The 26,356-nt window shown below is 34.1% G+C and overlaps 1 protein-coding gene and 1 long non-coding RNA gene across 2 annotated transcripts; both read left to right on the plus strand.

Annotated features, from left to right (window-relative positions):
- The first annotated feature begins 3,394 nt into the window (after positions 1 to 3,394).
- Positions 3,395 to 5,057, plus strand: LOC127081044 (uncharacterized). Its single transcript, XM_051021334.1, has 5 exons — positions 3,395 to 3,525; positions 3,817 to 4,053; positions 4,103 to 4,261; positions 4,358 to 4,500; positions 4,612 to 5,057. The coding sequence occupies exons 1-5, from the start codon at positions 3,395 to 3,397 to the stop codon at positions 5,055 to 5,057; spliced, it is 1,116 nt and encodes a 371-aa protein (XP_050877291.1).
- Positions 5,058 to 11,632: 6,575 nt separating this feature from the next.
- LOC127085120 (uncharacterized) lies at positions 11,633 to 12,962 on the plus strand. The gene is made up of 2 exons (XR_007788946.1): positions 11,633 to 12,455; positions 12,561 to 12,962. It is a non-coding gene; the product is annotated as an uncharacterized LOC127085120 (long non-coding RNA).
- The last annotated feature ends 13,394 nt before the right edge of the window (positions 12,963 to 26,356 follow it).

Consider the following 26,356-nt stretch of genomic DNA (forward strand, 5'->3'; position numbering starts at 1 on the left):
TTGATCTCTATATAAACAATACACATTTATCATGCATAAATACACACATATAATCAATATAGTAACATCACTTCAGATAATGTACACTTCTGGTAGAAATCAAAAGAGTAATTCTCTCTTTTCTCATTTTTTTATTTCCTTAAAAATCATTTTCTTTGATTGATTTTTAAAAAAAAACTTAGTAATAAAAAAATAAAAATAAAATGACACATCTTAAAAACTATAAACAATAAATTCTAAAGATTTATTTCGGTTAAAAGATAAAAATAAATAGGTTAAAAATAAATAAAAAATCAAACACAAATGCGTCCGAAAAGATAAACGGAATGCCTCAAAATGATGAGCGTGAAATAAACTTCTTGGAAACATACAAATTTTAATAAATTTTTGAAATAAAAAATGACTGGTTAAAAGGCTCAGGCAGACAAAAATGCAACCGAAAAAATAGTCAAAATATTAAAACGAGCACACCACGTTAAACTATGTGGAACGTAGATTAACAAAACTGACATTTGCGAACTCGATTTTGAAATTTTTCACCTGTTAATTTGACGTAGAGTTGAGAAATGATTCTACTAGTCTGTCTGTAGATCCGAAAGATTTATCTGGCGATATTTTAAGCATTACACGAAACGAAATGCATGTCGTGATAAGTATAAAAATGCAGATGTCTTGTAAATGATAACCGAAGATTACTCGCAAAAGAATAAGGGAAAAGGAAAAGAAGTAGTTAAAGTGCTTAGTGAGGATTGGCGCCCTCATGCCTATGTATCCTCATAGTGCTTTGAGAAATTAAGAGCTCCGTAGTTCAAAGAACTAATAGTGGGAGATGAAAAGAATTGTGATAACAATATGGTATGAACCAAAGGATAGTATTATTTGAACTCGAAAAGGGGTGAAATATGAACCCAAGAGTAAAACTGACGTTGACCAATATGTGGACTAGATGGAAGCATCTGCCACTATATGGTATAGCCAAAAACAAGGAGAATTGAATGTTTGGGTACAAGCCAAATAGCTCTTGGTTCACAAGGTAACGCAAGATGGAGCTCAAAGAAATAGTGTATTTGGCTCAAATATAACAGGTATATCACAAGAAGTGAATGAAGGTAGAATTATGGATGCATCATGGAAATGAATGGAATGAATGACCAAAGTCACAAAAGTGAAGGGTTTGGTAACAATGACTGAAGAGGTATAATTTGAAACCAAAGGTTAGGATATACATTGGAATCCGTAGGAGAAGTGGAATTTGTACCATAGAGGGAAACAAGCTTATCGGTCGAAAAAGAAGGAATAAAATGTCTAGGTACAAGCGAAACAACTCTAGGTACAAATGCGGATTGCCATTATATGGTCCTAAAAGGGTGTATATGGAATTCCAAAGAAAACTGTATTTCGGTTTCAAAGAGACAATATGTCACTAGGGTGAACGGTTTATGATTGAAGGTAGATCATGGACATGAAAGATATGAATGATACCCTAAGGCGGAAGAAGGAATAAATAAGTATGCTCGCGGAGGATTCAAACCCTTGTGCCTACGTATTCTCATTGTGCAATGAGAAAATCAGAGTAATCGTAGTTCAGCCTACTACGGCTAAAAATAAAGGAAGGTGTTTAATAGGATTGCTTATAGGCAAGATAGGTTACTTAACAAGCTAGAGTGTGGCACTGACCAATAATGGTGATCAACCACAAGAACAAATGAAGACGCAATCTGAACCAGAAGTTCTACTAGAGTCTGAGGCTCCCTGGGGTAGGAAAGGATATTTCCAGGGTCTGTACCCCACAAGGAAGTATGGGATATAGCTAGAGTCTAAACTCCATCGGTCAAGATAGATGAATGCTACACTCTGAACTAATACAAAGGCAAGGAACAAATTCCCAAAGTCTTAACTCAATTAGGGAAAAGGAATATTAATTCCCTCATGGGAAACTTCTAATGCATCCACATAGCTTTAGCAGTTTCACAATGGAAAACACGATAATACTTATCAACACCTAAAGTGGATATGAGAATATTTGTGCCTTCCAATCATGTGACCACAACTTCATATCATTATCATTCCATTGAACTTCCAGTTTTGGTACGATGATGCCTTTATCAATCAACCTCGTTATGGGTACGTCTTCCCTTAATTCAAATTCGAATTAAGATATTATAATAAATCTTTGCAAAATATGTGTATACAAGAGATGAAGAAATTGAACTATACAAGCCCTAAGTTTGATGTTGACTCTACCACATAAAAAAACCTTGATCAAAGACTGATCAAGTAACCAACAATGCCGCTTCAATTCACTTGTTCTTACTATTTCCTTGAAAGGCACTCCTTTTCCTAAGGATTTAACCCGGTTGAATTAATCTCAAGTGCACACTTGTTGAAACCCAAGATTTTCCAACACGATCCACCGTCTCACACTACTCCTTTCCAAGGCACCCTTTGTCCCAAGGCTTTCACTCAATTGGATCTGAATTGCACAATCTTGTCCAAAACCTTCAAACCCTAAGAGATCTTAAAGGAAAACCCCAACTCGGTTTTCTAACTTGAATCCTTCAAAGTTCTCAATCCTATATTCTCGGTACAACAAACCTAATTGGACGTTATCAGCCCTAGTCTAGATGACACCCAATCGAAAAATGATTATGTGTAGTTTGATTGTGTGTATACATAAATGAAGTTGAAGATGATGAGAATGCTTTGAAATCCGTGATTCATGTAGGTTTTACTCACTCTAGAAACCTTACTAGAAAATGATGCATGTATGAAGTATTTATATGCATGGGTGATTGAAGGCAAAAAGGAATGCAAAGAACTTTGACAAAATATGAAGTTTTGAAAAAAATTGTTGCATAGTTCTACATATGAAAGTCATGTGTCGACCTGTTTGCTGCATTGGTCGACCTGTATAAGGTCATGTGTTGACCTATGAATGTCATATGCTCCCTATGTGTTGACATGAAAGGCGACACATGAAACAAAAGCTACATTCTTTAATATTGCATCACATGTGTCGACCTATAGATCTTATGTGTCGACCCGTAGAAGAATTTTGCTTCTGTGGGTGGACCTGAAAATAGTATAGGCTGGCCCGTAAAGGTCATGTGTCGACCTATGAAATCTACACGTAAAACATGCTTTAAAATGAGTTACATATGTCAACCTGGAACTTGTATAGGCCAATCTATATACTTATTTTTCACATGAAAACCTATTTTTAATGTATGAAAAATTTTCTAAATCATTTTTAATACATGAAATATTTTCTAAATTGTTTCCAAATACTTTTATGCTTTCTAATGCTAAGATGCACATAGAGAATCAGAGGATACCGTCCAAAATATGTTAACGCTAAAGTATCCTGGTTTTGACATCATCCAAAATACATCTAATGGAAGGTGCACTCACACCTAGCATGCGACATGTGTATGTACAATATCGATGCATTATTTCTTCTAATGCTTATTTGATGATGGGCATAACGGATGGAAGAAATGATCACGCTATTGCTGATGCTTTGGAGTCAGTGTCTCAGACACTACACAGATAGCAGAATCAGGCAAGTGATGAGTTCTGTGGGTTCGGAAAATTTCAGAGGAATAATCCCTTGATGTTCAAGGGAAGATATGATTCAGAGGGTGCTCAAGTTTCACTTAAATAGATCGAGAAGATCTTCTGAGTAATGGCCTGTATTGAAGAGCAAAAGATATTGTTTGGTACTCATATGTTGTTTGAGGAAGCTGAAGACTGTCGGAATAAAACTCGCTAGAGACTAGAAGTTATTGGTGCTAAGATCACTTGGGCTGTGTTCAGGGTGAAATTCCTTGAGAAATACTTCCCTGAAGATGTGCGTAGCAAGAAGGAGATTGAATTTCTTGAGCTTAAGGAAGGAAACATGATAGTAGCTAAGTATTCCACCAAGTTTGAAGAGCTAATGAAGTTAAGTCCTCATTACAATGGTGTAGTTGTGGAGGGATCCAAATGTATTAAGTTTGAGAATGAACTAAAACCTGAGATTAAGAAGGGTATTGTCTACCAGGAGATTCACAGGTTTCTTGCTCTAGTGAACAAGTGTAGGATTTATGATTGATGATTGCAGGGCACGTTCCACTCAATACAAGAGTGTTAGTGAGAGGAAGGGAGATAATAAGTTTAGGGGAAAACCATATAGTTCTCTAGTTGACAAAGAGAAGCAGAGGACTTTAGATGAGAAAAAATCAAGTGGAGGAGTGAATCCCGCTTATGTTAAGTGTTTCAAGTGTGACGAGTCGGTCCACCGTGCTAATGAGTGCAAGAATAATGTTTTGAGGTGCTTTGAGTGTGGTAAGACAATTCATTGTGTTTTGGATTATAGGAGTGATAAGCCGATTTGTTATAACTGCGGTGAAAGGGGTCATATCAGTACCAATTATCAGAAGTCGAAGAAAGAACAGTCAGGAGGGAAAGTCTTATTCTTGTCTGGGATAGAGACTACTATTGTTGACCATTTGATTCGAGGTATGTGTTTTATAATGGTATCCCTTTAATTTATATTATTGACACGGGTGCAATACATTTGTTTGTTTCGCTTGATTGTGCTGAGAAGTTGGGTTTGAAATTGTCCTTTAGGGATGGGAATACTCACTTTGTGGGTTTGTTTGAATTATCGGCTTACTATCTATGGTAAGAGTTTTGGTATGGATTTAATGTGTCTACCTTTGAGGAATCTTGATGTTATCCTTGGAATGAACTGGTTAGAGTTCAATCATGTTCATATCAACTATTTTTTCAAGACAGTTTCATTTCCAGAGTTTGATATTAGTGATGAGTTGTTCATCTCATATAAGCAAGTGAATGAGTTCGTGAAGGACGGTGTTATAGTGTTTATGATATTAGCTTTTATGAAGACGAAGACTAAATTCGTGTTGGACGAGCTACCTGTGGTGAGTGATTTTCCAGATGATATTAGTGATTTTCTGCCAGAGCTTGAGATGGAGTTTTCTATAGATTTAATACTTGGTACTAGTTCAGTGTCAATGACTCCTTATAGGATGTTTGCTTCAAAGTTGGTGTAATTGAAGAAGCAACTGGATGAATCAAATATTCCATATGTATTTAGACCAGTTCATGGTTGTGTTTATCAATGACATATTGATATATTTGAAGTCCAATGAAGAGCATCTAAAACATATAAAAATTGTATTACAAACATTGAAAGAGAACCAGTTGTACGCAAAGTTTTCCAAGTGTGAGTTCTGATTAAGAGAAGTGAGTTTCCTTGGTCATATGATTTCTAGTGGTGGTATAGTTATGGATCCATCGAAGATAGATGTTATGTTACAATGGGAGACACTGAAGTTAGTCATTGAGATTAGAAGTTTTCTTGGATTGGTTGGTTACTACAGGAAGTCCATTGAAGGTTTTTCGAAGTTAGCACTGGCGTTGTCTCAGTTGACTCGAAAGGGTCAAGCCTATATTTGGGATGTTCACTGTGAAAAGAGTTTCCAAGAACTCAAGAAGAATTTGACGTCTGCTCCAGTTTTGATTTTTCCAAATCCAAGTGAATCCTTGTTGTATATTATGATGCTTATCGGTGTCGGGGGGTTGTGTTTATGCAGAATGGCCAGGTTATGACTTATGCTTCGAGGAAGTTGAGAGTTCATGAAAGGAATTATCCTACACATGATCTTAAGTTGGCAGCAGTGGTTTTCATGTTGAAGATTAGAGGCACTACTTGTTTGCCTCTAGATTTGAAGTGTTTAGTGATCACAAGAGTTTGAAATATTTATTTGATCAGAAGGAATTGAATATGAGGCAGAGAAGATGGCTCGAGTTTCTGAAATATTATGATTTTGACTTGAGTTACCATCCGAGTAAGGCTAATGTTGTAGTTGACGCTTTGAGCAGGAAATCCTTGCATATGTCAATGTTGATGGTTCGAGAGCTAGAATTGATAGAGAAATTCAAAGACATGAGTCTAGTATGTGAAGAAACCTCTAATAGTGTGAAGTTAAGGTATATTGAAGCTGACGAGTGGAATTCTTGAAGAGATCAAAGAGGTTTAGAAGACCGATGTAGGATTGGTTGACCGACTTCTGTTAATCAATCAAAATAAGGGTGGCGATTTTAGAATTAATGAGAATGGCGTGATGAGGTTCAGAGATAGGGTTTTTGTCCCAGATGTACTCGAGCTTAAAAAGAGTATTCTTGAGGAGGGTCACATGAGTGGTTTGAGAATTCATCTCAGTGCCACTAAGATGTATCAGGACTTAATGAAATTATTTTGGGGGCCAGGAATGAAAAAGGAAGTAGCTAGATTTATATATGCTTATTTAACTTGTCATAAGTTGAAAATTGAACATCAAAGACCGTCAGGTATGATGCAAACTTTGCGTATTCCAGAGTGGAAGTGGGATAGCATTACCATGGATTTTATGACCAATATACCTAAGACGAAGAAGGGATGTGATTCTATTTGGGTCGTTGTTGATAGATTGACTAAATCAACTCATTTCATACCGATTAGGATCAACTATAACTTGCAAAAGTTAGTTGAGTTGTATATTGAAAATATTGTTAGTCTACAAGGTATTATCTCAAGCATTTTGTCAGATAGAGATCAGAGGTTCACATCAAGGTTTTGGAAGGGTTTGTAAGAAGCCTTAGGTGCTAAACTGAAGTTGAGTTCCACTTACCACCCGCAGACCAATGGGAAAACAGAGAGGACTATCCAATCCTCGGAGGATCTGTTGAGAGCTTGTGTGCTAGAACAAGGAAGTGCTTGGAATAGCTACTTTCCATTGATTGAGTTCACTTACAATAACAATTTCCATTCAAGTATTGGGATGTCCTTGTTTGAGGTGTTGTATGGTAGGAGGTGTATGACACCTATGTGTTGGTATAAATCTGGTGAAAGTGCAACAATGGGACTTGATATTGTGCAACAGACTTATGAGAATATGAAGATGATTCAAGAGAAGATGAAAGCTTCGTAGATTGTCCAAAAGAGTTACCACGATAAGAGGAGAAAGGCACTTGAGTTCCAAGATGGGGACCATGTGTTTTTTAGGGTTACCTCGGTAACCGGTGTTGGTCAAGCCTTGAAGTATCGAAAGGTCACGCCATATTTTGTTGGTCCATACCAGATCTTGCAGAAGATAGGAGAGGTGGCCTATTGGATTACCTTGCCACTGTCACTTGCTAATCTTCATGATGTGTTTCATGTGTCTCAATTGAGGAGATACATTTTGGATTTGTCTCATATGATCCAAGTGGACGATATACAAATGAGAGAGACCCAGACTGATAGAGGATCGGGAACTGAATTAGTTGCGAGGTAAGGAAAATGTCTTGGTGAAGGTAGTGAGGGGAGGACCAGCTAGTGGGAGTATAACTTAGGAGTTGGAGAGTCAAATGAGAGAGTCGTATTTGACTCTTTCCTTCCGGTAATTTTTTATGGAGAAAATTATTCCAAGTGGGGGAGAGTTGTAACACCCTGAATTTAATTAATCAATTTAATTGAATTATTTTGGATCTTATTTGAATTGATTGCCATTTTAAATTGTTTATGGTGTGATTGTGGGGGTAAGTGTCCTTGAAGTAGAGGTATAAAGAAAGTAAGAGCTTGGCATATTTGTTTATAAATTATTGAGAATTTTATTTGATTATTAGAATAAATAATATTTTAGAATAATATTATTATTTGAATTAATTAATTAAATAATGAGGAAATAAGATGTGTAGAGAAATTGAGGGCAAGGTTGGAATTAAGGAAAATATAGAGGATAGGAATGAGATGCCAGCACAAGTTGGAGGGTAAAAGGGGAAGAGTCTATTTGGAAGGAAATAAGTCTTGGAATAAAATAGGGAATTTGAGAACCCCGAGAGAGTCAGTGTGTATTATGGAAAGTTGGAACAAAAGAGGCCAAGAGGGAGAGCAAAGGCTTACGGTTGAAGAAGAACTCTAAGGATCAAAGGAATTTTGCTGGAAATCAGATAAGGGGGGAGAAAAGGCTACCAATTAGGTGTAAAGCACGTGGGATGAAGGAGCCCTTAACCTCCTTAGGATTGGGTGTTCTAAATCTCAATTCTGATTCTTATGTTATAATTATTGATTGTATGGTAAAATTGGTGTGAAATTGGTGTACCTTATGTATGCATATGTTTTTTTCGATGTTGTTGATGATGTTATGCCATGGATTGATGTTTGAAGGTTTGACCTTGATTGTGTTGTTGGTTACTTAGAGATGATGATGCATTGTAATATGATGTTGATTTATGAAAACTACGGAGTAAATGATGAATTAGGAAGCTATAACCATGAGAAATTTGATTTATTTGATGGATTTTTGTAGCATAAGTTTTTGGCACACGAGGTAGTGTTTGGATGGTTTAAAAACTGATTTTTGGGAAACTTTTGTAGTATGAGTCGACCTATGAAGATCATATGTCATCATATGAAGGTCATGTGTCAACACATGCAGTTGACACATCTAACAGGATGTTACATGCTTTAAAATTGAAGTACATGAGCCGACTTGTAACTCGTATGTTTCAACACATAGGCAAACTTTTCTTCTATGTGTCGACCTATGAATCGTATGTGTCGGCACATAGGTTGCTAAGTTGTACTCATAGTGACCAATTGTCTACTGTAGAGATATTTGTGATGACTTATTTGATTAGTTAGTGAATCATTACATCGAATACGATGATGTGTTGATGTTTTTGGGTGAAGTGATATGAATGAATTTCGTGGAACCATGTATGATGAGTTGATGTTATTTGTTGATGTTATTGACATTGTAACATGAATTGATGGTTGCATGATGAATGATATGATGCATAAATGATGAGATGTATATGTGAATCCTTTTGGTGAACCTTGTTATGATAATGCATGTTATTTGAGAGAGATTCATCATGGTGTACGAGCTTCGGCCAAATTTAGGTGTTATGGTCCTATGGTGGGGATCTGGAGTGAGTAGCCGATTCCAGGTGGGAATCGGTGAAGCATTACCTATGGTGATTATAACAATTTGTGTGCTTCGGTCCTATGGTAAGGATCGGGATTAAGATGCACCTGAGTGTTCATGAATGGTACCACATGCATAATGAGTCAATTATAGAGTACATTACATATATGACTGCACATGTTGTTGGTTTTCACGTTGTTATGTTGAAAGGTGAATATATGATTAATGTTATGAATTAGGTTTGAGATTATATCGTTGATATCTGTGTAATGAATGTGTACATGATGTGTGTTCTCTACCGTAGCATTCCTTAAATTGTTTATATTGGTTTGTTGTTTCTCACCCCTTCAGTTTAAATGTTGCCTTTACATGGATATCGTGCAGATACTCAGGAGTATCCTTTTTGCAGTAGGTGGAAGATAGGTCTTGGAGTGGCTTCCTATAGTTTGTCGTTTATTTTAGTAGGGTTTTTCTCAAGTTATTGTAACATCGGGTTGGGAATGTTTGCTATAATTTATTTTGTTTTGTTCAAATTGTTATTTATGTTGGATGAGATCTCAACATGGTGATGAGTTGAATATTATGACTCTTGTTATTGTGTTATGAAGTTTGAAGTTATGAGATTTAACATCCGGAGTTTCAACTATTATTCGTTTTAATTGATTTCATAATGATTCCATTGTGATGATACCTAAGTGAAGGTGACCATGCAATGACATGTGTTATATGATATTTTGTAACTTGTGTTATGGAGCAGGAGGTGGTTATGATATGCATGACACCCTATGTGATCATAATTTTATTATAATTATGCGTAAAAATTGTATGCGATGTTCAGGGTTTTACATCAGGAGACATACATCTCGTAGACTAACACTACGCGACCATTGTCATATCTTGTGTTTTTATCAAGACTCGGGTGTAGAGACTTTCTCACAATGCGTTCAAGAAACCAGAATATCCACTACAACACATGATAACCATATAACAGATATGTGATAACATCACATATAACACATATGAGATAAACAAAAGAATATGATAGAGGAAATCCAAACAAATAAAGCAAACACTTATCACAAATCAAACTAGACTAGGCTTCACTCACTAGAGGAAGTAATCCCCAACAGAGTCACCATCTATCTCGACGTGAAAAATACTCAGGCGTAATGAACACCCGAAATATAACATAGTCGCCACCAAAGTTTATTTATTCCCAAAGGAAAGGAAAAATAGTGATACAACATTTAAGAAGAAAAGAAATGGTCATCGCAACCAAATCATATCCGGGAGTCGGTTATGCGAGGGGAAGGTATTAACACCGCTCACATCTGTTGTAGTCAATGGGAACCATCTAGTTAGTTTTGTGTTCGATGTAAGCTTTAAAATGTTTGAATTCCTTCTGACTTATTAATTTTCTTATCTTAAAGGAAATAAAGGCTAAATTTGGGATTATTTATTTGGGTGCTCAACGAGACGTTAAATCTCACTCCTACATATCCTCTAGTGCGATGAGGAATTCAAAGCTACGTAGTTCTGGGTAGAAAATGTTTTATTTGTTGGTCAATTTTAGAAAAATATGTTTAAATCGCATTCAAGAGGAAAACAATGCTAGCTACCCAAACATGGAAGTAGGGAACGTTTTGTGTCCACCGCGTCAGAATGAATAAAACATAATACAGATTCTCACAGATTATGTTTAATCGCATTCGAGCAGACATCATTGCTTACTCCTCGCACATGAAGGAATGAAGCATTAGTCAGTGCTTCACGTCGGAATGGATAAAACATCATTCATTTTATGATAAAAGACTTGTGCCGCGATAAGGCGAAAAAGTGAGTTTGATTGGTTGGATTGTTTTTAGGTGGAAGACAATCACTCGAGTAAGTAAGCTAATTACAACTTGTACCAAAATATTTGAGACTAAGATTGGATATTATGCCCAAATAATTCTTTTTAACTTATTTGATTACGAAAGGTTTGAAACTCTTTTGATTAAGTTTAAGCAGAAGACAAATACTCGATTGGGCAAGATAATTATGGCTTGAACCCGAGTATTTTAAACTAGGATTGGATACTACGTCCAACTAGTCATTTTTAATCCAAGTTAATTATAGTGAAAAAGATTTGAAATGCGTTTTATGAATTTTAAGCGGAAGTCAGACACTCGAGCGGGAAACCTAATTACGACTTGTACCCAAGTATTTGAGACTAGGATTAAATATTACATCCAACTAGTCCTCTTTAATCAAATTTTTTTTATGAAAAAGGTTTGAAGTTAATTAAGTTAAATGGATTTAGTTCGACTTAAAAAAGGACTTGATGTTGATCAACTGTTTGATTTTCATTTTATGAAATTGATTTGAAAAGGTTTTTGATGAAGGAATGATTTAAAGGTTGGTGAAATGTTTTGAAAATCACTTTGATGTTGATCAAGTGTTTGAGATTTTGAAAAAGTTTGATTTTATTTACACATATTAGATGACTAATTAATTTAATTAGTTAAACTAATTAATTTAAAAAGACAAATAATCGTAACAATAAAATAAAATAAAGGGTGTGCATACATAGAAAATAAGGAGATGGAAGCAAAAAACATGGGTTTGGCCCAACACAAAATGATATATTTGTTTTATTTTAAGAAAAGACATGAAGGGGTGTAGAATTTAAATGGGGAGTGTGGCCCTCAAAATAGGCATGGGCTCAGAAGATAAGGCCAATAGAAAGGTCCAAGTTGACTAAACCCAAAGGAAATAGTTGACTCAATCGGAGGCATTGGATGTAATTACCTATGCATGTCAACACAATCACAAGGGTGAGATTTAAAGATGCATGATAACTAGAATAGGGCTCCCTGTACAGGGCCCCAGAGTCAATGCAAAAGTCAGAAGATCTCAGGGCTGACTGAGACTAACGTGACCGATAATGAGAGAGTGAGGGAGAGGGTATTTAAGTTAAGAGTCAAGCTGACTCTCTTCATTTAGAAAAAGATTACTCTTTCTTCATCTTTTCTTCTCTCTGCCTCTCTCCTCTCTTAAACACGCAAACTAAAAAATCACACCACCAAAATGGATCAAACGCCAAACAAAACAAGAACAAACAAAGAACACACATGAATGTTCTTTGTCCCCTTTTCCAGAAATCAACCAAACCTACCCAGATTACCAAATAGTGAACATGAAACCTACCTAAAATGAGATTCTAAACTCGAACCTGGGATAAAAAACAACAATTAAAATAGAAACATACCGAATTGGACCAAGCCTCGTGATTACTACAAACCCTAGATCCAAAAATTAAAGCACATACACCAAGAATTAAGCATGATAATTATGGGGGGAAACATCAACAACATACAACGATCATGAATCAACAAAAAAAGCAAGGAAAAGAGAAGAAATATGCTCGCTGAAATCTTGAGGAATCTGGATTTTCAAGATTTCGGCAAGAGCTTCCGGCAAACCTTTACAATTTTTCGACGAACTAAGAGACCTTAGGTACCTTTATCTTCTTTTTTTTATGTTTCCTTTCCTCGTTTCTCCCTCTAACTCCTTCTCTTTCTCAACTCTATTATATTATGTGTATGTTGTCGTGATGGAAAGGGATGAAGGTTGAGCTCAACCTTATTAGAGCTTCAATGTGAATCTCTAATGGCTTATAAGAGATGGGTTTTAGTGAATGGTTTATGTCAGAGTATTGCAGGGTTACAGATTCTCTTTACTCAGAGGTGGGATTGTAACTTTGTTACTCGTGTGAAGTATTGTTGACTTCGTGGGATCCTTGAGAGTGAGGAGTGTGTGATGAATTTGCAAGTTATAAATTAAGATGTTTGTAAAAGTTTGTTGTTGGTTTTGTGGGAATTTTATGAAGAGTGGAGAGTGACCCGTGGGAGGTTGTGTAAAGGTCCATTGAAAACTTCTAAATTTAATTCTCAATATAACTTGATTTAAATTCTCAATGTAACATGTAGTATTATTTATTAATGGAATTAAATAGTTTTGATACTTTTTTATGCAATTTAATTTTTTTCTATTATCAATGAAGAAAACAAATTATAAATTGTGTACGAATGCATGAATTTAATGGTAACAAAGCAAGATGACTTTGGCCTGAATTTTGAATGGAAAGGAACTTGGATGATGATGATTCCAAGGTTTTTGAAACTGAATAAACACTTGAATTTGGATTATGGTAATGACATGATAAACATTATGAAAGATGGTGAGCAAAGCAAAACTAATCCAAAGCAATTGTGCAAAGATGAATTACATGGTGATGGTGAGTTTAAGATACTTTATTGGTGATGTTAACTTGCATATGAGGAAACTATGTGAACATGTAGTTCAATCTATTGTAAAGGACAAAAGCCAAAGTTAGAAACCAAAGCAATGCACATTTGTGCAAATTATTCAAATTCATCTTCTTTGATTCTTTTGATAAGTGGAAGTATGATGATTAATTATCAAAATGCATATGTTTGGGACAAAGTACTCCCTCCGTCGCAAAATATAAGAAAAAAAAGCATTTTTGTTGTCCCAAAATATAAGAGAAAAAATAAACTTTAATCTTTATCAAGATAAAATTAAATTCAATTTGTATTTAATTTACCCTCTATCTCATATTTTCTATAATCAATAACCAATTAAAAATGTTTTAAAATATTCCTTAGGAGTTTATTTCAACAAAACCACAAGTCAAATGATTATGTTTTTACTTTTCTTAATAAGTGCGATTTTTATTTTTTCTCTCTTATATTTTGAGACGTGTGGAGTATGATTTGCTCAAAATGCATATGCATATGTTGGCCTTTTTTTTTAATTATACTTAAATAAATTTATGTAATGATATGCTAATGATGCAAATGCCGTGAGGGAAAAAATTGGTGTATGAGACTCTTTAAATTTTTATAATACCAAAAATACCCTTCTTATTTTTTCAATAACAACATGCTAGAAAAAGTTTTCTCATATATATATATATATATATATATATATATATATATATATATATATATATATATATATATATATATATATATATATGTTATTTCATCGGGGGTGTTAGGTTTCTGAGAAGGAAGAATAACATGAAACCAAAAAAAAGAGTCAAAACATCTCGTTCACCATCCTCCTCCAAATGAGCCCGTTTAGGTAAAACTCATCCAGGAGGAGTGAACAGACTATCACCCTGACCCCTTTTGGCAGTGGAAGGAGAAAGTGAAGGGTCCCGAGCCAATGAATCAATTACATCAACATCCGACTCACCCAATTCAAGATTCAGAATTGGGAGGTCTCTAAGTAGTCAGAATAGCATGAATTCAAACATCTGAGATAGAAACAGAATCAACAATAGGTGCCACCGGATCCATGATAGACAAGCCAACAATCATACCCTGGTCATTTGGAAGCTCCAGAGTTTTCAATAACTGACTCAACTGATTCATGTTATCTACACAAGAAAAAATCGCTTGATTAAAAAATGGGGGGCTCGGATCCCCATCCTCACCAAGGGTGAAGTGTACAAAAGCCCTAAGGATAGGATGAGCATCTATAAGCAGCTTCTTATACTAAAAGGAAAGAACATGATTGGGACCAAACCCTTCTTCATATTCGAGCCCTTGGTACCAGGCATGCAAATCTTCTTTCATTTTTACTTCCTCGAAAGATAGAGAAGTTGAATTGGAATGATAAAAAGGGATTTGATCAGTAAAAATGAGCCTTGAACCAATATTTCCGAAAACACCTTCTGCAAGAGTGGGCATCTCCCACCAGATCTGAATATGAGTAGAAGTCCATATGCGCCTTAGGAATTATGGGTCTCACCAATACGAATCACCCCAAAAAACTTCCCCAGACAAAAGTGAAAGGGTTGCACCAAGGTACTTGGAGACAGAGAGAGATCAATCATTGATCCAGAGCATTATCCAACAAAGTACGAGCCACAAAGAAGAGTTCAAAGAAAAGCCCAAACGAAGGCTTCAAATACTTATACCTGGCACAAAGATGGAACACCGATATGAAGGCCCAAATTCAGGATGAAGTTGTAAGGGAGAGACTTTTAGATTGTTCATAACAACGACCTAAAAATCAGAGAAGGGTAGACGCATCCCTAACATAGTGAATAGACACTCGTATAGGGGAACCATGAAATCCTCGATAGAGCCACACACCCTCTCACACTGCCTACTAACGGAATCGTCAAATTCAACGTATTACCTATTATGATGTTGGCCCGAGTTACGACTTTGGCGGTGTCTAACATAAAAGGAGTCCCAACTATTTCAACGGGCACTCAATGATACCTACTTGCATTGGTCGACTCTATTAATTGAATATCTTTACAAGCCAATACATCAAGTCTATGATGATCACTAGGATTGACCCAAGACATAGCCTCATGCTGCCCTTCACACTCTAAGTGATGAATGATCTCTTCATCACTAGGATCATGAACAATCGACTCCCGATATGTTTGAACAAAATGACTAACACATTCCCTCCTTTAATGAGCAACCTCTATTTCTACCTCGATCAAGACATGAGGAGGCATAAGTCTCTCGGAAAGGTTTCCCCACTCACCGGATTCCAAAGGGAAAGGATATTCTAAAGTGTTCATGGATGAAGTTTCATCTGACAGAGATTCTCGAGACAAATTCTCTACCTACAAACCATCACTCAATACAATGATTCCTGATTCAGAACCCCCACTGATAGAAGGGAAGGAATGAGACTTAAACTTCATTGTCCCTCTCAAAGATAAAGAAACACTACCCTCTAAGTCACTCTTGAAGATAATAGGGTTACCACTCATCGTAATAAAAATGCAATAAGGACTTGAGTAAAAGTTGATGAGAAGAGAAGGTACCTTGAAATAGAAAGGCAAAGACTCTGAAATGATAAAGGAAGCTGAAAAATATAAGATTTAGCACTTCAAATTTATGAATGTGTGACAACGATTACTATGGGAAGTAAATGCTCTCAAATAAGAGGAAAATAATCGAAGAGACAATGGAAACTCAATCTATGGAAGAACTAAAAAATTCCCACGTCCTCTCTCTATCTTTATATATGTGAAGGCAACAAATTAGATCGAAAGCAGGAAATAAGGATAGATCGACGATCAAATTTTATCTGAAGAAGACAACCGCACTCGATTGTAGTTAAGTACAAAAAAAGTTGTGTCACGTTACCCTATACCTTTTCAGGTCACACGTCACATAAAAATGGTGAAACACTTCAATGATGGGGTTGCGTTCAATGTTCACATTCTCGTCACGCTTTGGCAAAACCAATACGGCGTATACTAGCCAATGCCTGGATAGACTCCTTTGAGGCCAATCACTAATCCTAAAATACTCCATCGACATCAAACATGCCCAACGAGTCTTAGGGGAAATTTTTATATGTCAGCCAAAGACCCAAAATGTACCAGTCTGTGCCGACTAAGATCCGGGACCCTCTGTTCCTTGGTGATCGAAGATCCAAGTTCCACTACTCATCACCAGCGAAAGGCCCAATGGCACGAGGTCCGTTATCTAGCATACTCCGCCAGGCCCTAGGTATAAATACCATATTAAATGATTCTTAGGTAGACAAGCAATCTCTAATTTCTAAATTTACTATCTTCGTATCGAAGATAGCAACACCGATTATCAACGTCGTATCAACATAGATACATCTGGTTCAAAAAGCATGGTGATCGTAATCTTTGATCCACGATACCACATCTGCGAAGAACATCGAAACCTTCATTCCACTGTAATTTCTACAATCACCATTATTTTTTATTCTGCAACCAAATAGTTATCAAAAACACAAAAGTAAAATAAGATTTAGTTTATATAGGTTTAAATGCATATTGACCCATAACTTTTTCAAATGTGTGATTTTGACTCTTTTTTATTTTGCAATTTTGACTTCTAAGTTTGTTGTGATTTTGTTTCAGACAAATTTTAACTAGATTTTATTGACGTGTAGAATACATCACGTGACACTATACATGAGTCAAAAATGCATATTCACTGAGTCAAAAATTGCATATTAAATTGAGCATTGTTATTCCTACACTAAATATTACACCTAATACTTACACCAAGCATTGTTCACCGTATTTCTACGGTGAACAATATTTTTATTTTTTTAATAAATAAAAAAAATATTTATAAAAAAATATTTTTATAATAAAAATATAAATTTTTTCATTAATCAACTTTATTATTGTATTAACCACAAAAATATAGGTGATTAATCACATATTTTACTTATAATTCATTAACAAAGTTTACTACTTAATTAACCAATAAAATACATGATATTAACCAAATTCGGATATTAAAATATAAAATATAATCATTAATTTTTAACCAAAGCCTGTATTTCATATTTTAATGTCAGAATTTAGTTAATATTATGTATTTTATTGGTTAATGAAATAGTAAACTTGATTAATGAATTATAAGTCAAATATGTGGTTAATAACCTATATTTTTTGTGGTTAATTCAATAATAAAATTGATTAATAATTTTTTTTTATATTTATGTTATAAAAATAATTTTAAAAATATAAATGTTTTTTTTATAAATATATTTTTTATTTATTAAAAAAAATGAATATTGTTTACCGTATAATTATGATGAATAGTGTATGATGTAAGTATTGGGTGTAACATATGAGATAAAAATATCATTATTGCATTAAATTTTATACATTTCATTCACAATAATAACACTGGCAACTAACTAAATAAGTCATACAAAGCATGTGGGAATGAATATTATGTGAAGAAGGAATACAAAAATGACTCTCTTTGTGTTTTATTTCATCTATTTTATGTGTTTTTTTCTTGTTTCTATTTATTATATTTGTTTCTTATTTTATCTATTTATTGTGTCATTTTCTTCTTTATACAATAAAAATATAAGAGATTTAGTTGAAATCTAAATGAATTATGAGAAAAGAGAGAGAAAAAAGAGGTGGAGAAGGATTATCAGTTATAATAATTTGATTTAATTTAGGTTTGACTCTTTGATTTTTTATTTAATTTTGCTCACTCTATTTTAAAATTTGATGTATTGTTCATTCTTATATATATATATATTTTAAAATTATATTCTAATAATAATATAAATTATTATATTTAATGTAAAAAATAACAGTTTTAATTAATTACATTAAAATATAAAATTATTTAGTTTTTACTAGAATCTTTTCCTTAATTACATAAAATAATTTTCCAAAAATCTATTTCAAAATAAAAATTTATAATCAATTTTATGTGTTGTATTATCACTTATCAATTGTCCTAATAATAATCTGTATTATTCTAATGTTCATAGTGTAGCTAATTCCGAACTGTTTGAATTTCTCTAACCTATGCCAATGTTTGTTTTAAGAGATCTTTTACTATGTATGGTATGGTTTTTTTAGTGGATAAGTTAGGCTGCAAATAAGAATGACTCAATCACATATTTTTTAAAAATTATTTTTTAATAATAACTTTGTGAAAATCTATTTAAATTAACCTTTAATTAATAACTTTTTTAAAACTTTAAAAATAAACATAATAAAAAGAAACAAAAATTTAAATCAAATTTTAATAAAAATAATTTAACATTAATATTTAATATTAGACAAATCATATATTTTATTCTCATGAATATAACATTTGAAATAATACATTCCATTGACAATAAAGTTGTCAACTATGTCTCCAATACAATTACATATGGAAAGGAATTGTCTCACTTTAATTTTTGATTCATATGTAACTTTATTTTTATTTCACATGATATCAACAATTTTCGTTGTGAAATAATATATTTTATAGATTTAATATGACATATAGTTACCAACGCAATTAAGAGGAAATTGATTGAAACAATTTCCATTATATATGCACTTCATTTTTAATGTAATAATATAATTCACCAAAGACATGTGATAATGAATATCATAATATTATCTAAAGTAGGAATATACATAATTCTATTTATTTATTTAATTTATTCTATTTTTTTTATTTAATTTATTCTATTTGTCTTTTGTTTTTTATTGTATTCGTTTCTTATTTCATCTATTTTTTACAATAAAATAAAATATTTATCATTTTTATATTAGTTGTTAAAAAGATTTAATAAATATCTAAAATATAAAAGAAGAGAGAGAAAAAATATAAGATTCTGTATAATATACATTAAAAAAATACATTATATGAGATATTAATTTGATTTTGATACAACGCAAGTGCCTAGCGACATCATTATATACAAGTCCATAAAATAAAATATAAAATATGACACATGAAATACAATAGTGCCTAAATAAAAATTAAGATCTATGTATAATATCTTCATTGCACACAATCCACAGTAGAAGATCACGATAGTCACAATCCTTTGAAACATCATCAGACAACTTCTCTTGCATATAACTTGCAAACAACACCTGGAAACAAAACATAATATTGGGTGAGATAACAATCTCAATGAGTTCCCCAATCCTATAGGTTCACTTAGCTCTGCAGAGTTTCTAATTGATTCTTAACTCAAGTCTTCATCTTTCGGTACTTGTATATCACTAACATAACGTAACTAAGACATAAGTATTTAAGGGATATTTACAATGTACGAAAACAAGTCACTTGAGTTCACATAACTCAATAAATCACTATTTAGATTCACGGAACATCGATCCCCGAGCGGTCCTACATTTAGGGCAAGGCTCAATTCACACATGCTCGTATGATTCAACATTCGTATGAGACTTGAACCCACTTTGAGTTTCTTCCACGATACAATGGTTTAATTATTTTGTGACAAAGGTTAATTCAGAATTCATGGTAAAGGTAATTCAACTCAACAGAGTTCAAGAAGTCTTGTAAGAAAAATGGTATTGAGCATGAGGTGACTGCTCCATACACTCCACAACATAATGGTCTTGCTGAAAGGAGAAATAGAACTCTGCTTGACATGACAAGGGGCATTATGAAGGAGAAGAATCTACCTAAGCAATTGTGGGGTGAAGGAGTTGCCAAATCAGCATATTGTGAGTGTAACTTCCTTTAGGTGTATTTTGTATGATGGCAAAACTAGGATACTTTAGCGTTTATGTATATTGGACGGTATCCTCTGAGTCTTAATGTGCATCTTAGTATTAGGAAGCATAAAACATTTTGAAAATAATTTAGAAAAGGGTAGAAATGATTCTACTTGGATAAAATGTGTTTTTATGCAAGATACATGCTTATGTATCGACAAATATGTTGAATAAGTCGGCACATGTTATTAAGTTTTTAAGTCATTAGCTTCTGTTTATCAATGTGTTTACACAAATAGCATACATGTTGACACATAGAATACAAATTTCTTCTATGAACCGACACATGCAAGGTATAAGTTGACACATGTAGCGTCTGTTTGATGTGTCAATTGTGGAGGGGTTTCAGGTCGACACATAGATAAAAAATTTCTTCTATGAATCGACACATGACCTATAGAAGTCGACACATGCTTCAAAAGTTTTGACACATGACTTACATTGGTCGACACATACGATGCATTTTTCTAAAAAATCATATTTTTTCAAATCTTTTTCATTCCTTTTCCCTCCAACACACACACACACACACACACATATCTATATATATATATATATATATATATATATATATATATATATATATATATATATATATATATATATATATATATATATATATATATATATATATATATATATATATATATATATATATATATATATATATATATATATATATATATATATATATATATATATATATAGACACACACACACACACACACACATACCTCATACATGCATCATTTAAAAAAAAAACCAGGAATATACAAAGAGTTCTCTTCATCTTCAACCTATGTGATATGCATACACATAAACAAATTATACATAATCTTTTTTTGTTTAGGATCCATCTAGAATCAAATTTGATAACATCAAACTTAGGTTATTGAACTGTAAATTGGGTTGAGAATCTTTGGGGGTTTCAAATAAGAAAACCAAGTTGAGGTTTTCCTTTGAGATCAATTGACCATTTGAAGGTTTTAGACAAGATTACGCAAGTTGGATTCAACCGAGTGAAAGCTTCATTATATGAGATAATAATTTGATATTGATACAACACAAGTGCCCAGCGACATCATTATATACATGTCCATAAAATAAAATATAAAATATGGCATATGATATACAATAGTGCCTAAATAAAAACTAAGATCTATAATATCTTCATTGCACACAATCCACAACAGAAGATTATGATAGTCACAATCCTTTGAAACATCTTTAGACAACTTCTGGCAAACAACACCTGGAAAACAAAAATAATATCAGATGAGATAACAATCTCGATGAGTTCCCCAATCCTATAGGTTCACTTAGCTCTACAGAGTTTCTAATTGATTCCTAACTCAAGTCGTCGTATTTTGTTACTTGTGTATCACTCACACAACGTAACTAATACATAAGCATTTAAGAAATATTTGCAATATATGGCAACATGTCACTTGAGTTCACATAAATCAATAAATCACTATTTAGATTCACGAAACATCGATCCCCGATCGGTCCTACGTTTAGGGCAAGGCTCGATTCACACATGCTCGTATGATTCAACATTCGTATAGATATCAAGTTCTTTATAGAACTCGAACCCATTTCAAGAACCGTCACTCGTATGAGACTCGAACCCACTTTGAGTATCTTTCACCATATGTGACTCGGACCAACTTTAAGTATCTTTCACCGTATGAGACTCGAACCCACATAGGTGTCTACCTTTCCCCAATACTCCTCCATGGTTGGGTCTCTAACTCATTTAAGGCACGAATCATTGGTGTCACAACCCAGTTTCTACTAGGCATAAGCATCTCAAATGGGATGTGCATGGTCATGGGAAAATCTGAATATGTGATTAGGTTTCCACATCATTGTGATTGCTCTCATCAATCACTAGATGATCATATTCACAAATTCTCACAGCATCAACTCATGTTCCATACAAAGCATATTAGTTCGTGATTAGGCTAAAATTATAGCGACTACTCGTCCATGATACAATGGTTTAATATTCTTGTGACAAAGGTTACTTCAGAATTGATGGTAAAGGTTAATTCAACTTAACAGAGTTCAAGAAGTTTTTTGAGAAAAATGGTATTGAGTATGGGGTGACTACTCCATACACTCCACAACATAATGGTCTTGCTAAAATGAGAAATAGAACTCTGCTTGACATGACAAGGGGCATTCTGAAGGAGAAGAATCTACCTAAGCAATTGTGGGGCGAAGGAATTTCCACATTAGCATATTGTGAGTGTAACTTCCCGTTAGTTGTATTTTGTATGATGTCAAAACTAGGATACTTTAGCGTTTATGTATATTGGACGATATCCTCTAAATCTTAATGTGCATCTTAGCATTAGGAAGCATAAAACATTTTGGAAATGATTTAGAAAAGGTTAGAAATGATTCTACTTGGCAAAAATGTGTTTTTATGCAAGATACATGCTTATGTATTGACACATACGTTGTATAAGTCAACACATGTTATTAAGTTTTTAAGTCAGTAGCTTCTGTTTATCAATGTGTTGAGACATATAGCATACATGTTGACACATAGAATAAAAATTTCTTCTATAAGCCGACACATGCAAGGTATAAGTCGACACATGTTGATGAATTTTAAAGCCTGTAGCGTCTGTTTGATGTGCCAATTGTTGAGGGGTTTCAGGTCGACACATAGATAAAAAATTTCTTCTATGAATCGACACATGACCTATAGAGGTCGACACATGCTTCAAAAGTTTTGACACATGACTTACATTGGTCGACACATACGATGCATTTTTCTAAAAAATCATATTTTTTCAAATCTTTTGCATTCCTTTTGCCTCCAACTTCCACACACACACACACACACACACACACACATACACACACACACACACACACACACACACACACACACACACACACACACACACACACACACACACACACACCTCATACATGCATCATTTATAAAAAAAACCAGGAATATACAATGTGTTCTCTTCATCTTCAACCTATGTGATATGCATACAAATTATACATAATCTTTTTTTGTTTGGGCACGATCTAGAATCAAATTTGATAACATCCAACTTAGGTTGTTGAATTGTAAATTGGGTTGAGAATCTTTGGGGGTTTCAAATAAGAAAACCAAGTTGGGGTTTTCCTTCATGATCAATTGATCATTTGAAGGTTTTAGACAAGATTATGCAAGTCGTATTCAGCCGAGTGAAAGCTTCATTATATGAGATATTAATTTGATTTTGATACAACACAAGTGCCTAGCAACATCATTATATACATGTCCATAAAATAAATTATAAAATATGACATATGAAATACAATAGTGCCTAAATAAAAACTAAGATCTATGTATAATATCTTCATTGCACACAATCCACAACAGAAGTTCACGATAGTCACAATCCTTTGAAACATCATCAGACAACTTCTCTTGCATATACTTGTAAACAACACCTGGAAAACAAAAATAATATCAGGTGAGATAACACTCTCAATGAGTTCACCAATCCAATAGGTTCACTTAGCTCTACAGAGTTTCTAATTGATTCCTAACTATCACACCCCGATTTTGACCATGAATCACCGATTCAACACATTCATCATAGCTATTGCATCTCTACGTAGCATAACATGCATTCCATACCGCATAATGCCTAGAATATCAGTCGAAATAATTTTTTGGAATCACAAGCGAACCAGTTGAATTAATCACCAGATGTGCGTCAAATTAATAGACGAAAAATAGCTTTGTTTCTCACAACTATGGATGGCGAAGAGCTCATTCACCTTGTGAACTCTGATGCAGTCAAAAGATACTATGCCTAACAAAAACCCGTTAAGTCGAAAACCTGGAAGGGCGACTTAGTCAAAAATGGGCATCCCGGTGGACTGAAAACCCGAAAGGACGGTTAGGCAACAGTTAGGGATAATAAAAAAATGGTAGCTCGCTAAGTTGAAAACCCTAAAGGGTGACTTAGGAAAAAAAGAGCGTCCCGGTGGATTGAAAACCCGAAAGGACGATCCAGGAAAAATTAGGGACAAAATGCATAGACTGCATCAGTTGTCACTGATCAACACAGAAGAGCCAAAGATGGAAGATCAATCCAGTTGCTCCCTTCAGAAGCGAAGTCTCGTGGAGTCCTTGTTATTAGGGATAGTAGTAGTCATTGTGATTCAATGTAAACCTTTCCCCATTGCCATTTTCAAATTTTTAACATTCCATGGAGCTACTGAAGGAGATGATTGATCCAAAATGCAGCGAAATTTAAAATTTCTCCTTTAATGATCCTTACGAATGGGCATGATCAGTAATAGAATCATTACCTCTTGTGGCGATTGTAACCTTTGATGCAGATCTACGGAGCGATCACGAACGTTGAACAATGACAACGCCTCTACTCAGTCCACACGAACGGATTCCTTCAATCCCAGTGCTAGCTGCTACGAATGAAGGCATTGAGTGACAGAGAGAGAGAGAGAAACGAAATTGCAACTACACAAATGCTTCTGCACAAGGGTTCTATTTATAGAACTACTTGTGTGGGCTATTGAAGCGGGGTTTTCGTTACTTTTAGGTTTATTGACGAAACCAAAAGTCAACATATAATTCGAGTCACCACCGCACTTTTATTTGTCCAAAGGAAAGGCTAAAAAGCGAACAAAAGCCAAGTAAGAAGTTTTTCAAATCAAAAACTAATAAAAATGTTAGAGATCTAGGTAATGGGGTTGGTTATGAAACGGGAAGGTTTTACGCACCTAAAACATCCTTAGTACTCTAAGGGAACCCTTTTTCCAAATATGTGCTGTATGTTGCTATTTGTGAAAAGATTTGTGCAAAAGATTGGAGAGATGAGAAAAGAATAGACTATATTTACAAATTTTGTTGTTTGAATGGATGAACCCATTGCCTACGTATCATCACAAAGGAGGATCAAAACCTCGTAGTTCGGGGTAAAAATCTCAAAGATTGGTGAATTGATTTGATCAAAAGTCTTAAGGTCTTTTGTTATCAGAGGGAGAGCACTTAACCTAAACCAACAATCCACCATGTGAAGAAGGATTCAACATGCTAGTGAGGGGTTAACCCTATAATAAGCATGGAAGGCTTACAATCCAACACTAAGGATGAGATGAGATTTACATCAACCACTATGATAACTCAAACCTATGACTAATGTTTTTGAAAAGTTTTAACAAAGTGGCCATTGGAACCACAAAACAACTTGAAATGGGTTATATTTACAAGTTAAATTTATTTACAAAAAATAAAGTCAAAGTTGGATTAAGATTTATTTACAATGAGTATTTATGAAAATAGTTTTGAAAAGTCAAAGGCATAAGGCCTAGGTTTCTAATTTGAAACAAAGTCAAAGTATTGAAAATGATTTTTGGCTTGGTTAGAGTAGGGAGAAGAAGAGAAAGGGCTATTTCTAAGGCATACAAAGATAAGAGGGGAAAGATAAAACCCTTGGAGTTCCTTTTCTTGAAGTCATAGAGATGACTCAAGATGCTCATTTCCTTTGAATGTAGCATACAAACAAGCAATCAATAATTTGAATTCAAGCTCCTAGGATCTCCATTTATCTTGGCTCTTAACTTGGCTACTCATGACAATGGTCCTCTTTTCACAATCTCAAGGTGGGATCCCTATCACACAAAAGCAAAACATCAAAAAAATTCACAACACAATAAGGGGAATGGACAAAGAATAAGTTGGAGGAGAAGTCCTTTGAGATCAACTTTGAATTTTAGCATTCTAAAGGCATGAGGCCTAGTTGCTCATCAACAAATTTTGCATTCTAAAGGCGTGAGGCCTAGTTGCTCTTGAACTCCTTTAAGCATAGGTAAGTCCTAATTATAAGTCCTTTCTCCTTTTGCATTTGGCTCACACAAAACAAACACAAAGCAAACACAAGATATCAATATATTTATATACAATAATGGGCTCAAATGAGCAAAAGAAAAATGACATAACATAAAATATGTGCTCAAACGAGCAAAGTGAAAATCAATATGAATAATGAGCAAGAAATAAATGACACTAAAAATAAATGGCATAAAATTAAATGCTCAAATTAAAGTTAGTAGTTAGTGAGGTTATGTTAGCTTGTCATAAGACAATGTAGCGCTATGTTAAGCAATCGTAAGTGGACTAATGTAGTAGTCACACCTATCTGAGGCCGGTCAATAAAAATATAGGCAAAGAACACAAGTTAGAGAACATGACTAGTAAGCCAAGCTCCATAAACTTGCCATGCCAAACTAAAGGGGAAAGGCATTGTATTGACTT

The sequence above is a fragment of the Lathyrus oleraceus genome, chromosome 5 (genome assembly GCF_024323335.1).
Source record: "Lathyrus oleraceus cultivar Zhongwan6 chromosome 5, CAAS_Psat_ZW6_1.0, whole genome shotgun sequence".
NCBI lineage: Eukaryota > Viridiplantae > Streptophyta > Magnoliopsida > Fabales > Fabaceae > Lathyrus > Lathyrus oleraceus.

Coding starts and splice junctions, on each gene's coding strand:
- LOC127081044 (XM_051021334.1), top strand. CDS start 3,395: ATGGAAGGTGCACTCACACCTAGCATGCGACATGTGTATGTACAATAT. Junction 3,526..3,816: donor GCTATTGCTGATGCTTTGGA/GTCAGTGTCTCA, acceptor GGCTGTGTTCAG/GGTGAAATTCCTTGAGAAAT. Junction 4,501..4,611: donor TGTTGACCATTTGATTCGAG/GTATGTGTTTTA, acceptor ATTGTCCTTTAG/GGATGGGAATACTCACTTTG.